Source organism: Pezoporus occidentalis, unplaced genomic scaffold, assembly GCF_034315485.1.
Source record: "Pezoporus occidentalis ecotype Australia unplaced genomic scaffold, CSIRO_AGI_Poc_V1 ctg384, whole genome shotgun sequence".
NCBI classification, from domain to species: Eukaryota; Metazoa; Chordata; class Aves; order Psittaciformes; family Psittacidae; genus Pezoporus; species Pezoporus occidentalis.
The window spans coordinates 84,470-100,512 of NW_026915707.1; the positions used below are offsets into that span (position 1 = coordinate 84,470).

At 38.4% G+C, this 16,043-nt stretch overlaps 1 protein-coding gene across 5 annotated transcripts in view; it reads right to left on the bottom strand.

The window, feature by feature from the left end:
* The window catches only part of SLC24A2 (solute carrier family 24 member 2), a 113,838-nt gene that overhangs the window by 39,253 nt on the left and 58,542 nt on the right, over positions 1-16,043 (bottom strand). For 3 of the 5 annotated variants that reach the window (XM_062632124.1, XM_062632121.1, XM_062632122.1), the window contains exons 3-4: positions 13,682-13,720; positions 12,484-12,592 (exon numbers count right to left, since the gene is read on the bottom strand). In XM_062632124.1, coding sequence (XP_062488108.1) covers positions 12,484-12,592; positions 13,682-13,720 — 148 coding nt within the window. The remainder of the gene's footprint in view (positions 1-12,483; positions 12,593-13,681; positions 13,721-16,043) is intronic. The other 2 variants (XM_062632125.1, XM_062632123.1) reach the window with 1 other exon arrangement.

Genomic DNA, 16,043 nt, shown 5'->3' on the forward strand with positions numbered 1-16,043 from the left:
TTCCTCTAGCTGTCAAGGTCTTGAGAAAATTCAATCAGATGATCAGAGACTCATCCATAAATAAAACAAGAAGCCACATCAAAACTCTTCCTAGATAAATTGTAGTGGCTACCTAATCTAAATTGGAATCAAAGCTTGATTTGGTTTCATCAGTGATGTTAGATTAGGAACAAAGAATTCTCAGTGCTAAAAGCTTCTGAAAGATGTAGTAGAGATTAACATTACAGGTATAAAATGAGAGTCCTAACCTCTAGCAGATCTCTAATAAAAGAGGGAACTGGGGTTGTGTAGTGTGGAGAAGTAATGCTTAAGGAGGAACTCTATTGTTCTCTATAACTACCTGAAAGGAGGATGTATGGAGGAAGTGGCTGGTCTCTTCTCCCAAGTAACAAGAGATAGGACAAGAGGTGACGGCCTCAAGCTGCACCAGAGGAGGTTTAGATTGTAAATTAGGAAAAATATCTTCACTGAAAGAGTGATCAAGCATTGGAACAGAATGTCCAGGGAAGTGGTGGAAACACCATCCCCAGAAATGCCCACAAAAACCATGTAGATGAGGTCCTTAGTGACATGGTTTAGTGGTGGACTTGGCAGTGCTGCGGTAGCAGTTGGACTTGATGATCTTAAAAGTCTTTTCAACATAGTTGATTCTATAATAATGGCTTTGAATATAAGACTATTTGAGGCAAAACACAAATAATCCCACAAACTGAAGAGTATCAGGCATTGTGAATTTTAAAAAGAAAGGATTTTCTCTTGAATTAATTTTTTCATGGAGAACCTCATCTTAATTTTGATTGCTACCTTTTATGAACTCCATAAACTTCTTAACCTTCTCATAGAGTACTTAGACCCTATTTGAGATAGACTGGGACTGCTGTTGGACTTCGTATGTATTATGACTGCGGAAGGAAGAGGAGAGAAAAGAAATGCTGTTTTCAAAAGCAAAAGACTTTTTCTTCTATGCAGTTTATAATTGAATGTTGTAGACACATTTTTACAGTTCTTGCAGAATAGAGGCTTTGTCCCTGAGCTGGTGCAGTGGAAAATACAAAGCAGCTTCTTTCGGATCTGAGTAACATAGTAAAAAGTAACAGTTGCATGCATTTTAGAATTACATCTTCTTGGATTATGCTGCTACCAGTGCTGCTTTATTAACTGTCCTAAGCAAATAAAGAAAACCATATGAATGAAGACTTTCAGGTACTTGACCAGTAGGCAGTACACTGGGAGTAACTAAATTATGTAATACTTTGTGCATCTGAGCTCTAAAAACACATGTGGTTACCTTTCATCTTGTCTTTAAATCTCAAATCTTCTATTCCTGTTCTCTCTCCTCATGTGTCCTTACTCTGTTTCTTATTGTAGGTGTTTTTGTCCTGATAATAATCTTATTAAAGTCATCTGCTTTTATTCTAATTAGTTTACTGCAATTTTATCAAATTGGAGTGTGAATAGAAATATAATTAAAAATTTACGCAATCATATCAGTAGAGTTCTGGGCAGCTCAGGACAGTCATAACACCCAAAATAGAGATCTGCCTATTACTTTGCTCTTAATGCAGTATTAAAATGAAGACCAAAATCCCACTGTTCTTACAGTCCATACTGTCTAGCAAATCTTTGTGTGGTGACAAAAGGAAATTTGTCAGAGTATCTATAGGGTTTTAAGTCATAGGGCTAAAGATCAAATATTTTAAGGAGGTGATCAATGGCATGTTTTTAATACACATATGAGAAGAAAGTAATTTAAATTACTATTATGTGTCAGACTCTGCTTTGATACTTTTAGGTGAGGGATTTTCTTTTTTAATTTCTTTTTGGTTTGGTTTGCTTTTTTTGCATGTTTTGTTTTGGTTTTTGTTTTGTTTGTTTGTTTTTTAATTTAAGTAAAGCATTAAGTTATTTGCTCCTGAGGGATTTGTTGATCTTTCCATCATCTTTCACATGTAAATTACTCTTGTGCCAACAGCTACCAAGATCTTGAAGACGAGTGCCATACATTCTCTAAAATGTAATGACACCAAAAGACAACTGATTTGTAACAGAACAGATCCTGCCTGATTAAACACAATTCTCACTGGCTCTGAAGATGGCATTATCTTCATAGAATTTTCAAGTATTCGTGAAAATGGGAATTCCAAGATACAGAAGGGCAAACCTCATCCTACTGGTGATACTGGGAGCTTTACCCCTGATTCTGATGAGATCAGGATTTTACATTAGTGTCTCTGGGTCCAGGCACTGCGGGGTACTGGACACATACAACTCCAACTGCAATAAATTTCAGTTGATCTGTTTTTCAGCATGTCCAAGAAGCATAACGCAAGGGCAGCATGCATTCCTCTCTATCCAGCTAACTAATGTGTGAAGGATAAAGTCATCTACCATATGCAAACTGTTCTAAAGGAAATCTTCTACTTTCAGTTTCAGTAGGAAGTCCCTCATATCTACTACTATTCCCTGATCTGCACAGGTTTACAAATTATTCATGGTCTTCATATTTCTAACAGGGAAATTCAGAGTTAGGAAGAAACTTAAAATGAAGCTGAAGCCATTAAGCATGGAAATGCATAGTCATGACAGATGTACCCTGCTCTGGGATCATGCTTGTATTTAAATATTCATGTCTTGGTTGTACACTTTGTAGGGAATCCAAGAAGAATATGCTGTCTGAAGAACAGGGCATCACTGGAAAATACCATGGAGATGAGAAACAAGAATTTTGCCTGCAGTGAGCAGCTTGACTAGATTCTAGTTAAAAGAATGAAATATGGCATGCAGAAATAAATTGTTGTAAAACCTAACATTTACCACAAAACAAACACAAGGATTAAATTTCATATTTTCAAAAATAAATTTAAAAAATGTATCAGAAAACTTATTTAAAATATGCTACCTACAAAGAGCATTACAGTTTTTAAAGGGAGACCTTTTTGAGTAGCTAGTAATTCTACCAGTGAAGCTAGCAATGAGTGCTGCCTTCTGTCTGTATTTTGGAACCATTGGAACACGTCTGAAATTAAGAAGACGTGACATTTATTGATGCAGAGTTTGAGAGCATCACAACAAAATACTACATTTTGACATTGAACTGCCCATTCTGAGAAATTTGTAAGGGTATCTTTGCACCCCAAGTTATGGATAACAAAAACATACCAATTCATACCTGTCACTAATTGTAAGCATATTGTGTGGATCGAACAAAAATTGCAAGTCTGCTAAGCCTACAGTCACGGGAGTGCAGCCGCTGTCTATAGAAATAGAAAGACCAACATCTCCAAAATATGACAGGGATGAAGTTGTCCCCACATGTATGCTAAATAAACCCATTCAGTAAAATACTTCAGACTTTGAAAGGCTTCTTCTTAGGTTATAGATATACAGTTATGACTGGCATTCAAATAAATCAGATGAACCAAAACTCTATAATAAAATCACCTTCAGTAGTCTAAGATACCATTTTCTCTTTGCCAGAAGCACACATCTTTTAGACAGCTCATGTTCCACAGCTGTTATAGGGTCATATCTTATATGTGCTACATGGAAGTTTGCAAACTCAGGCAGTAACCAATTCTGGCTTTGAAAGCTTAAGTGATTCAAGGGGAAACAGATACTTAATTTTTCTCTCTCTCTACTTCCTGACAGAAATTAACAGGGCTATCTGAAATACCATTTCTGCCTATTTAAATAAATCTGCCCTTATCTGCCCATAACCCACATTTTCTACTCTACTTAGCTGCTGCTCACTCTGGCAGTGTGGGGTGTTCTACCTACAGTTCCTGAATTCAGTTTGATGTTGGAAATATCACTAAAAATACTCATCTCAACCAAAGAGGAAAGGAGCCCTCACTGGAGAGTGATGTATCTCACTTCACCAATCTCAGCTGCCTGAAAATGTTCCCCAGGAAAAAACTTTCTTCTTCCTAATGACTGTGCGAAGAACCATGAAACTGAAAGCTGAGCTAGCAGTGTGTCTTTGTAGCAAAGACAGTCAACAGTATCCTTGGCTCCATTAGGGAAAGCACTGCAAACATGTCAAGGGTCGTGATACGTTCTCTCCATCCCATGCTGGTGAGACACAGCTGGGTGCTGGGTCCAGTCCTGCACTCACCAGTACAGGAGAGTCACGGACATACTGGGGCAAGTCCAGCACTGGGCTACAAAAATCATGGAGGGACTGGAGCATCTCTCATGTGAGGAGACGCTGAGAGAGCTGGGCCTGTTCAGTCTGGAGGAAAGAAGGTGCAGGGAGATCTTCACATGTATAAATACGCGACAAGAGAGAAAAAAGAAGGAATAAGACTCTTCAGAAGTACCCATTGACAGCAGGAGAGTCAATGGGCACAAAGTAAAACGCAGAAAATTCCATCTGGACATAAGAAAACACCTCTTACAGTGATGATGGTCACACACTGTGTGTCTTTCTGGTCTCCCAGAAAGTCTATGGAGTCTCAATTTATGGAAGTATTCAAAACATGACTGGACACTGTCCTAGGCAGCCTCTCCAGCTGATCCTTCCTGAGCAGGGCGTTGGACTAGCTGAATTCTGCAATTCAACTGGTCACAACAATCAAACAAACAAAAATTCTGTAAAGCTAGCTGCATGAAGAAGGTATGAGTATCTGCTTTTGTAAGACATAACACTCCATTTTGAAGGTAAGCCTAATTGCCCTTTTTATTGGTTTCCTATCTTCTATATTCCATGAGATACCATGGGATGGAGATAAACAGAAGATGCTAGATTACAACTAACAGCTATTAATTTGTATGTGAGTCTGGCAGGGAGCCCCCATCTTCTCTGGCTGAAGCGTCTTGTAAACATTTCAGCCTTCAGCAGAGGAGAAAGCCAAAATGCTCGGAGTGCCCTGCACAGAGGGCTATTTTTCCCTGATGCACTAGCAGAGGAAGCAAGAACTGTTACAAGCTGGGTAAGAACAAGTGTGCAAGCAGAAGGATGCTGAACATCTTCGCAACCCAAGGGTATGCCTAAGTACACTCAAGAATGATGAAGGATCTAAAGCAAAGATAGTTGGTAGCACACATAATTTTTTCTAGATTTGCATATAGCACACATAATTATTAATTTTGTCTAGATTTGCATATTTCTTCATGTTAGATAAAATGCTGTTATGCTGATAAGCTACTGAAGAATTATTTCTTTCATCTCTGGCATGGTGGTAGGAGTCCTGCAAGCATCCACTCACTGGAACTGAGAAAAATAGAAGTGCTCTGGTTGCCTCAGAAATGCTCAGTAGGTGAGCATTACCCAAGAGTCAGTGTAAGGTGAGCTGCCTGGCCTTACCTCTCCAAGCATATAACAAATAAACAGCTTCACCCAAAAAGGGTTCCCAATGTGAGTGAGCACAGATATGACGACACAGCTTAGTTAAGCCAGGGGAAGAACAAGAGCACAAGCATTTTGCAACATGAGACCACAGTCTGATGGAGTGACTAGGCAGGCATAGGTTACTCAACCTCTGTCAGCTATCTTTGGGGTAAGCTAACATTTTCAGGAAACCTCAGAAAAGAATACAAGTAGCAGCATCAAATTAAGACAAGTAATTTGAGATGTACAGAAAAGCTGGGAAATTCTTACGTATCTAGGAACACAACAGGATCTAGGGAGTACATATTTCAGTACTATGTAAAAAAACTTTGAGGATCACATAATTCTTTATTTTCCTGAGAAGCATGAATGTAGGTTTCTGGTTTTCATTTTCAGAGCAGACAGTGGCAGTACCATAGTTTTCTGCATTCAGTGAGAGGACAAAATAGACATCTTTATGCAACAGAAAGTTACTTCTGTCACCAATGACAAGCACCATATTTATGTTTAACAAACAGGTAAGTGTATAAGATAAACAAAAACTTTTCTGCAGAAGTACATCCTATAGTTTTCCGCCTTGGAAATAGGACTAGAGGTGGGAATAGGAGAGAGTTGCCAAATATATCTACTTCTGACCAGGAACTGAGGCATGACAGAGGTTTATATCATACTCATTTTCATGCAGACGATTCCATTTGCATATGAGTTATATCCTTGTCACACAAGAGCAAGAAGATTCCATCTGCATATGAGTTATATCCTTGTCAACAGGAGCAAGGGAGTCAGCATCTAGCTAAACCCTTCCTTGTGGAAGATGCTCTGTTGGCTTGTGGTACCCTACCTACCAGCAGACAGAAAAGGAGTAGCATGATAAGGAAAAGATCTCATTCTTCCTGTACCGTGCTAAAGCTGTGCAAGCAAACCAAGTTAGCCTCAGGCTGCACTGGTGCTCTGAATCCTCAGCTTCCCTTTTCAACAGAATATCCATAGGAGCCTCCAAAGAGGAAAACCTCCCTCCACAATCCTGAAGGAATCACTCCCTAATGTAGCCTACAGCTTGTAGGGAAGAAGGTAAGGTAACTATTCATGGCAGACACTTCCATGCAAAACTTCCTGTATTTTTCTTTCACCTGCTTCCATTGTAAAACAACAGCCCTCTTCCTTGTAAAACCTACACTTTCATGACCCATAAGTGTTTGTTTCAAAACGAGGACAAAAGCATATGAGTTACAGGACTAAGAAATAAAAAAGCTACAAATGATCAATGATTGTTATGTTTTTTTGTGCAATTTGCTTGGATTTTGGACTGGGGCCTAACCAACACAGAAGGTCTGATGATGCTGCCCCTATTCATATGGGTAATGCTGTTATGGACAGTCCAGCTCACTACTTGGTGAATAAAGGATTGCCAGACAAGCACTTAAGCAGAAGCAAGTATGTCACAGGATTTCCTGGGGATTAATGACTAGCTGGGAGTTGATGACAGTCTTATGGACAGCAGTCATTAATCTTAATCCTCAGGAAATGATCTGTAGCAAGGTCATTACTTCTGTAATAAGACAAAAGCAAACAAAAATCTAATGTCATACAGATATTTGTAATTTTAACAAACTATGAGGTTTCAACTGTAATTTAAAGTTCATGTCCACTAACTAATACTTGGCACATTCTCCGAACCTTGTCTTCTTGGAAGCTTTTGTTAAGACCAAGATTTTGAAAAAGGGAAGCCTTCCTTGTCTAGACTGCTAAATCCACTGCATGGCTGCACTCCTGCCTTAATGCAGAGTGCCAAACATCTGGCAGCAGTACTGATCTCAACAGTACTATCAGACACGGGCTGAACACTTTGCAAGCCTACTGATTCTAGAGTTTCAAGATGGCTTTCACAAGACAGGTACAAGCCATGGCAAAAACACTGTGTGGAGAGAGAAAAGGAAGGACAGGTCCATGAGTGTGGAATCATGTCTCAGGATCACTCTGTTTATCTACATTTTGTGTAAAGTCAAAACTTCTCAAGGTAATTTTTCATATTTTCCTACTTTCAATCAAGTGTATTTTTAAGAGGCTTTCAAATAAAGTAGAGATTGGTTCTGACTTCACAAATGAATTATTCAGGAGTAAATATGATGAACTAGTTTTCTATGAGTACACTGCATGTTAATGTAACAATACTGTTCTATAGGTGACCTTTAATGGTCACACAGCCTGTTCATGCAGTCTACACTGCTTATGCTATCAAGAGGACTTAGATGGGACTTCTTTTCTGTCAGTCTTTCAAAGCTCACAGAACTCTGATCGACAGAGAAGTGTGCCTTTACATGCCCCATATTTTTCTTGCAATTATTCAAGGGAATAATTCCTTGAAAACATTCAAGAGAACCCCTGGAAGTGATCAAGGCCAAGTTGGATGGGGCTTTGAGCAACCTGGTCTAGTGAAAGGTGTCTCTGCCCACAGCTGGGTTTTGACGAGATGATCTTTAAGGTTTTTTCCAACCAAATCATTCTATAACACTATAATTCTATGAACGTATCTGTGAACCTTATTCCTGACATAAAAAGAAAAGCTGAATCTTCCAGTAGCAGTGCAACAGCTAGTAATTTTACTTCTAATGGCAATATTTGATCTGGAAGCCATGAAGAGACAAGCACAGAGCTCCCAGACTTTACAAGTGCTTTTCCAAAGACTGAAAAACCAGTTTGGTTGGCTGTGTCAGCTGCAGGGCTGCTGGCATTTGCTTGGCAAGTGCTTTGACTGATGGACCCAGCAGCCCAGAAGGAGAGCAAGCTCTAAGGAAGCCATCTTAAGGGAAGAAGCTGGAAGAATCTGGGTGCAGGTAAGTGAGATGCAGCATGAGGTAAGGCAAAGGGAGTAAATAGTAGCAAAATGGGGAAAGAGGAAACGGGAGGAGGAGGACAAGAAGTACACCAAAGTGCAATGTGTACCAGAATACCTATGTATGCGTCAGCTTTGATATACACCTTTCAAAATTTTTTCCTTTGAGAATGGTACTTTGTAATATTCTCATATACTCTTAACCTCTTCAACCCCTTCTTTTAAGTCTTAACAGTGAAATCCTATCAGCTTAGAAATTATTTAGCAGGCATGGTAAAGGTGTGTCAAAGTAAACATGATGCACCAGATTATTATTTGATGTTAAATGTATGCAGGAAGATTAAAACACAAAAAATGGTGAGAATTTAGTAGATAAAATTTATACAGAGCCACACGGATAATGAATATTCTATAGCAGATACCCATATCTATTATCAACCATATTTTTTAATTGACAGTAACATTCAAGTACCCTGCCACCTAAATTTGTTAACCAGTATTACCTACCTTGGCCAGCCACAGTATTTACATCAAACTAAAATAAATTTTCTTTTATGGAGGTTTGCAGAATTATCTTAATACAGAATAATGAATGCAGACACTTAAAAGCTCAAAATATCAGCAAAAAATGAGTGAATTCAGTGAATTCAGTACAGATTTTCAATACTCCCTGTGTCTGCTTTCCAAACTGCCTGCAGTTCAAAAGAAAGGCAAATCTGCCTACAAATGAGCAGGTGGTCCTAAAAAGGTTAATGACCATAATACGCGACAGAAAAGTGGGCGGATTATTTTTTTTTCACATTTCTCCTACATATATGGGCATATCTGTAAAAAAAATAAAACCGGAGTTCCACATAGAAAAATATATATTGAATGCACTCCCATATTGGCACTTTCATGCTCTCATTAATTAGAATATGAATTTTATGAAGTTGGTGGAAATTTGAAGTATTAGGTCCTTTTACATTAACGCTAACTTCGATGTCTGCAGATACATAGGGTATTTTCCTGTGTCTCTTAGCCATTTCTTCATGAAAAGTTGTGCATTAAAATACAGTATTTACTGCAAATGTAAGTAGATTCATTTTTTTCCCTTTTTTAACTCAGTGTGTCAGTTTTAATGAAACATATAGGTTGTTACTGCTTTGCACCTTATTTAAAGACCGCAAGACTTTTATCTTCCAGTTTTTGAAGAGTATTAATTCCAGGCAACTATATGAGTTTGGAGAGAAAAAAAACAAACAAACAGCAAAGTACTATGAGCAAAGAAATCCTGAAGAAAATTTTACTGTGGAGTAATTTAAGTAAGATTTATCCATTACAACCATCTCTATCAATACATATTGACTCAAGTCAATAATAATGAACAATAATGAATCAAGTAAAAAATAATGAACACCACTGAGTTACCTGGTAAACTTAATTATAATACCTAGTTTTCAAAAGTGCTGGGCTTCTGTGTCTCCTGAGATGGATTTCAGATTTCAAAACCCTTTCTTCCTGTGCTGTTGTGAAGGGGAAAGCCTATGAATCACAGAACATGGTGCAAGCTTGCTACAGGTGAAAAGTAGTGAGAAAAGATCTGAATGCTGAACAAGTTATGTTTAGGTAAGAAGTGAAGTAAGCTTGAACAGTGGAAAAATACCTGAGACCTATCCTATTTCTGAATTTTTCTTAAGTCCAAATTGAACCCCAATCAACATTTTCAGCTTTCATGTGGTCTTCAATGTGGCAAAACAGTCCCGTCCCTGCTAATGAGCTCTTCCCAACCTGTTTCTGTTCTCTCTTATTTTGACCAAGCCTATTTACTGCTTTGGATGATTGTTATTTTTGTTTGCGTTAGCAAAATCTAGACATCACAGAGGCATTCGCAGCAAAGGAACTTGCTCTAAGGGAAAACAGGACTGCAAAGGATTGTAATGAAAAATTACAATTTTCCATTAAAAAGTGAAAAATTAAGATTGGAAGTGAAATGCTTGGCCACCAGACAGATGAGGACGAAGTTTACTGGGTACAGCAGTTAGAAAGTCTGCTCACCTACTCTAGAGAAGGAAGCCAAATGTGATGATGATGATGGCTTGGCTTCGCAAGCAAAGATTTGGGAAGGGCTTTAACCATGCTTACTGCAAGCACAATGACCAAGGGCATGTGGGATAGGAAAATCTGATTGGAAAAAAGGGTGCTTTAGGCAATCAGGAAGTGTCCGACCAGGACTGTCATCTCCTGGGGCAATCTTGAGCGACCAATGCCCTGTTCTGCCCACAAGGTTGGATCTGCAGTGTCCCATGCACCTTGTCGCCTGCCGTTTAGACCCTCGCCCGTCCATACAGACAAGTGAGAGTGAGAGTGAGCCCTTCCAGCCTGCACAGTGGATTTTTTAGGTGAGGCGCAGCTTGTGCAGACCTGGCCCCACCCTTTACACCTGAGGTTTAACTGCCACAGCCTAGCGAGCTAGGACGGTGACAGCAAAGTCCTCAGGTCGTAGGTTTTGTAAGAGTGACCTTCTCTTTGATGGAAGACCATACAAGGCCAGACGAGCTCCATCAGCCCGGGTGTGAAGGTAGGAGTTTTCCTTCTCCTGTGAGGAAGGCCTGTCTTCGCTAACGAAGATTTGGGAAGACCTTCACCCATGCATTATGAACAAGACTGTCATCTCCTGGGTCAGTCACAAGCGATCAATGATGCAATAGCACAACAAGTGTCTAGGCGGGTTCTTAGAGGCGTTCAGTCATAAGCCCACAGATGGTAGCCTTGCGCCAGTGGCTCCTCAGCCAAGCGCACGCACCAGGGGTCTGGACCTGCAGTTCCTCTCATACTGAGCAGGAATGAGCGGGATTACTATTGCAACAACACATCACCAGTAGGGTAAAACTAACCTGTCTCAGGATGGTCTACTCCTATCACAAGTTCCCTATTAGTGGGTGAACAACGCAACGCTTGGTGAATTCTGCTTCACAATGATAGGAAGAGCCAACATCAAAGGATCAAAAAGCGACATCATCAGTTATCCCTATGATAACTTTTCTGACACCTCCTGCTTAAAACCCAAAAAGCCAGAATGATCGCAAGGCCCCGCTTTCACAGTCTGTCTCATTTTCAGGAAGCCAAACATATAACTGCAGTAAATGTCTTATGTCCTCTTTCAGCAATGAATGGGAATAGATTGGGCATAGTCTGCTGATGATTGCACTCTAACAGGCAACAGACTTTGGCAGTGAATAGTGCAGCATTAACCAAAGACAGAGGCAATGTGAATCGTGATCAGAGTAGAAATAATAGTGTGGAGTCTGCAAGGGCTAAAATTGCTGTTGTGTTGACAAAGTGAGTATCAACTTCAGCTTTGGAAGACAGAAGTGGAAAAGTAAGTTTGTCTTGTCCAAGAGATACAGAGCAATTTAAAAAGCTGTATGCAATTTTGCAATAAGAAACATACAGGAACTTAAATGCAAGGAAGTGCTAATACTTTTTGATCACTGAAGTTCAGAAGGGCTCACTGTCAGTAATTTCTCATTAGTCCCTCACAATAAAGGTCTTTTTAGTCCCTCATAATTGGTTCCCCAATGCTATTTCTTAAGACATTTATTACTCCTGCAAGAGAAGTCCTACAGACACACATTCAACAAGTAACTTTTCTTGAATTTGATTTTTTTTTTTAAGTCTACCAGAAGCTGAGATTCTTGTCACCCCACAGTTGCAAAGCAATTACAGTTTTCCCAGCAACTTCTCAGACAAACCGATCATGGTCTCCCTGTTAATTTCTCAAAGAAAAATAAAAAAGTATACCACATTTGGCTAGAGCAAGCAAACTGTTAATATGCATGTAACACAGGGGGATGTTTGTTGCATTTTTCCTAATGTCAGTGTTAAACCACACCTCATCAAAACAGCAGTCTCATTCTTTTCTATATTCCATATGACAAATTATCCATCATTTCAGCTTTTCTTTTCCTAAGGTACTAAAATCAAAACCAGGAAAGAAAACAAAAAAGGCCTTCACAAAAGTACAAGAGGATAGAATTTTTTTAACTTTTAAATTGCTGTTGAAGCCAGGGATGAAGCGAAACAGTAGCTATGATACTCATCAACCAAGTGATCCATTTTAGTTAGCACCACAATGAACACGTTTCCTAAGTTGTAAGTCTTGGTGGGAGTATGTGTACTATGCCATAAGAGTGCAAAGCTCTCAAAAATTCAGACACATTCAGAAAAAAATGGTGAAAACAACAGAAATGCAAAAAACAGTTTAATGGAGAGAAGGGAAAAGGAAAGGATTTGTTTGCTTTTGCAACAGAAAGCAAAAAATAAAACCTGATAGGAATACCTTCAGCAAGAGGGTCGAGTGTGTGTATCATGAGCTGGAAGATGCTGTTCCTCATTAGACTGTTGTGGAGAGATGCAGAGCTTCCTCCCCGCTGGAGCCGTGGCTTGGTCTAGGTGTAGGCAGAAAAATAAGGTAAAGAATTTAGGGCTTTTTGCTGTTTGTGTGGAAACAGGTCTAAAACACTATTAAATCATCTCACATCTCACTACACAGTGAAGCATTTTCAACCATCACCTGTAGCAGATTATATTGAACTATACACTGTACTAAACATTGACATCGGTATAGAATGTATCTCTGGAGGGGATGGATCATCATATTAGTAATTAGTCTCTCGTGATTTAGGAAAAGAACAAGGGAAAAAAGAATCCTTCTCTGTGAAAACCCTTAAAATGTTAAGAAAATAAAAACCTTATACTTGCATCAGGAAGAATTCATAGTTTGCTTCTTTGTAGAACCTTGTGGTTGAATCCCTAAAATAATTTAATTTTTATTCCCTCAATACATGGAAAACATGCATATTATTGAAACTATGGAAAAAAAGGCAGAGAGTACCTTTTCTTAATGGCAAAATCCTAAAGCTCAGAGTGAAATATACTCCTGACTGGTCCAATCCATTAAGCACTGATTGCAGAAACAAGACTGTAAGTGTGGTAAGGCAGCACAGACTCCTACAGCAATGGAGCTAATGTACAAGCATCTTTTATGTGGTTTTAAAGAAATTTAAAAGATATTATGAGGTTCTTTTCCCCATGTCATTGTCTAGTACAATAATCAATGCATTTAATACATCCCATAGAGTAAGATGGCTTTTTGGATGGCTGGCTGCTTGTCTTGATAAAGAAAGATAATCACAGCTAACAGACTGGTGACATATAAGAACCTAAAATCCAATTATAAGGAAAAAACAACCCTGAAGAAAAAGGGGGTTTTGCAATAATACATGGTACATGCATTAATCTTTGGTTTCATATAAATACTAACCGAAAGATTATAGAAACTGCACACAAAAAAAAAAATAAAAAAAATTCACCATTATATCTTTGGAAATATTTTTTTTTAAATTCTATAGCACTATAGGAAGGGAAAGAAATCACAGCAATTTACAAAAATGCTGATGTGTGCCAAACCAAAGTAAGGCTTGTCTCACCATCATCCTGAGAAATAAATGCTCAGACACATACTAATTGCTGCCTACCGTTAGTGTTTGGTCATCCTTGTCGCCAGCATTAGGTGACTGCATGAATGGGAAAGAGAACAAAAAGAAGTGTCAGATGGAGCATGCATAAAATGGAAAGGCAGTAGAACACCATGGATGTCTGATCCTATGAATGCTGCTGTGATAAGGTTTCAGAACCACTCAAAGCATTCTAGTGATCAAGTAAATCAGAGTAAATTCGCACTGCAATGTTGCAGGAGTCTTTTATTCTTGTCAGTTTCTTAGACAGGAAATGTGTCATTTCAGGGTCTCACACACAGCAGCTGGGCTGCAGATCACAATGTTCACTTCATACAAATGACACAGAGGAAAAATGCCTATATGTCAACCAGTATGAAAGAGTGAGCACTGAAAAATTAAAAGCAGTAAGAAACTCAGGATTGACCAGCTGCCCAATAAAAAGCCGAAAAAGAAGTAACATTACCGTGGTATTTTGCAGGAAGGGACTAGGCAAGGAAATGAAAAAAAAAGGTGTTTTGTTTAACCACTCCCTGCAAATGGCCATTTAGCCAAAACTGGCAGCTCTGGTTAAGGGCAGACAACATGGCCCATGCTTCTCTGCCATGGAGGCAAATGAGACTTTGGATAGATTTTAAACGCAATTAATGTTTTCAAGTAAGCGATATATCCTGGAGATGATCTGAGATTCCTAAGTCCTATCCCTAGGACAACAACACCAGACAAATCACTAGGAAAGATTTCTGAGGGAGAACAGAACTTGCACTGAAAACAAGCACACACAAAATCTTGTAAGTGATTTTTAGTCCTGACTTTTGCTTGTTTCTTTAATAGAATTAACACTTGTGTTACACAGGAACACAGAACTTTCATCATGGAATATTTTTCCATGACATCTTGAAAGTCGCGTAATGAAGGCATGTTATTTTTCTACTCATCCTGCTTATCCTGAGGAAGGAAAGTTAATACCACAATACACAAAATATTAAACTCCAGTCATGAAGTACTAATTAAAATAGGACACAGTGTAAACTCCAGCTGTCTCGCATTTTGTCTTCTTTGATCATAACCTCTTCCCCACAAGCTGGCATAAAAATAATTTCCTCCCTCTCAAGACTCTTGTCTGGTGCATTATATTGAAAATAAATTACATCACAACTGTTCTATGGAAAAAAAAATACCCAATGCAGCGAAGCCCAGTTTTTTGACATACATCAACACTAACTTTCAGGACCTGCCTTTTGATTTAGTGAATTAACCTTGAAGGTTCAATGGAAGGCAAGCAGTTATGAGCAAACACCGATAACAGAGAAGATCCTTCCTGCTTTGTAATAAGTAAAAGAATAACCAGAACTCTTTGTGAAAAACGTAGCCACCCCCAGCTATGAATACTAGCTTGAAAAGGAAATAATGAGGCAAAGGATCTTCGTTCTGATAAAGGCACCACCTGTCACCTATGAATATAGTCTGCCCTCATGTGAGAAATGGTTAGAAAACAAAATTTTACACTTGTCTTGAAGACAGCCATCACAGAAAGCACGTTCAGTGGAGTAGAAAGAATATGAAGGAAAAAGAAAATACAAAATCTGTGTTTTAAAATGTCATTAAAATTGTGGGTTCACCTTAGGAAATTTTTGCATAATGTGTATATACAGATATATAGTATACATACACATGCTCTTTTAGCTACAAATACACAAAACCACTTGCAAATGTGTGATTTATTTGTGCATACTTTGAGGGTCCCTCATGGGAGGGAAAATTCATCTTGCAGAAAAATTTGCAAGAAGGCAAAAACATCAAGCCAGGAAAAGTTCCTCTTCTCTTAAAAGAAGCAATTTAGGACAGCCAAGAACTGGAGCCCTAATAAAAGTTAAAAAAATTGTTATTTGGGACTCTGCCTACTGAAAATAGGAAATTTTAAAATTGATTTTAATATCAAAAGACATAAGAATATATAATTGATATATTTCAGTAATTTGTTGTCTGCACTTGAAAAAGGGCTGAAGAATGTCACTTTTTGTATGCCCAAAAGTAGCTAAAAGCATTCAGCATGCCTCAAGAATTCTCTAGCCTTAATATGAGGGCATTTCTAAAAGAGAAGTTCATGTTGAAGAAAGCATTGTCATTTACTTGAAAGGGAATGGGATGAAGCTACATGAGTGTATAAACCCAACTAGATGATAATTGGTACCGTATCATTTAATTTGTAGAAGATAATTATGTTATAAAGAGAAAGAATAATGAAGAACATTTTGAATGTAAGTTAAGGAAATAAAAGAAAAATGAAAACAATATCTGATATAATTTAATTCTTTGTCAGTACAGAATGGGATATAACACCATGAAAAAGATTTTTTTAAATTGTTTTTTCCACACATGA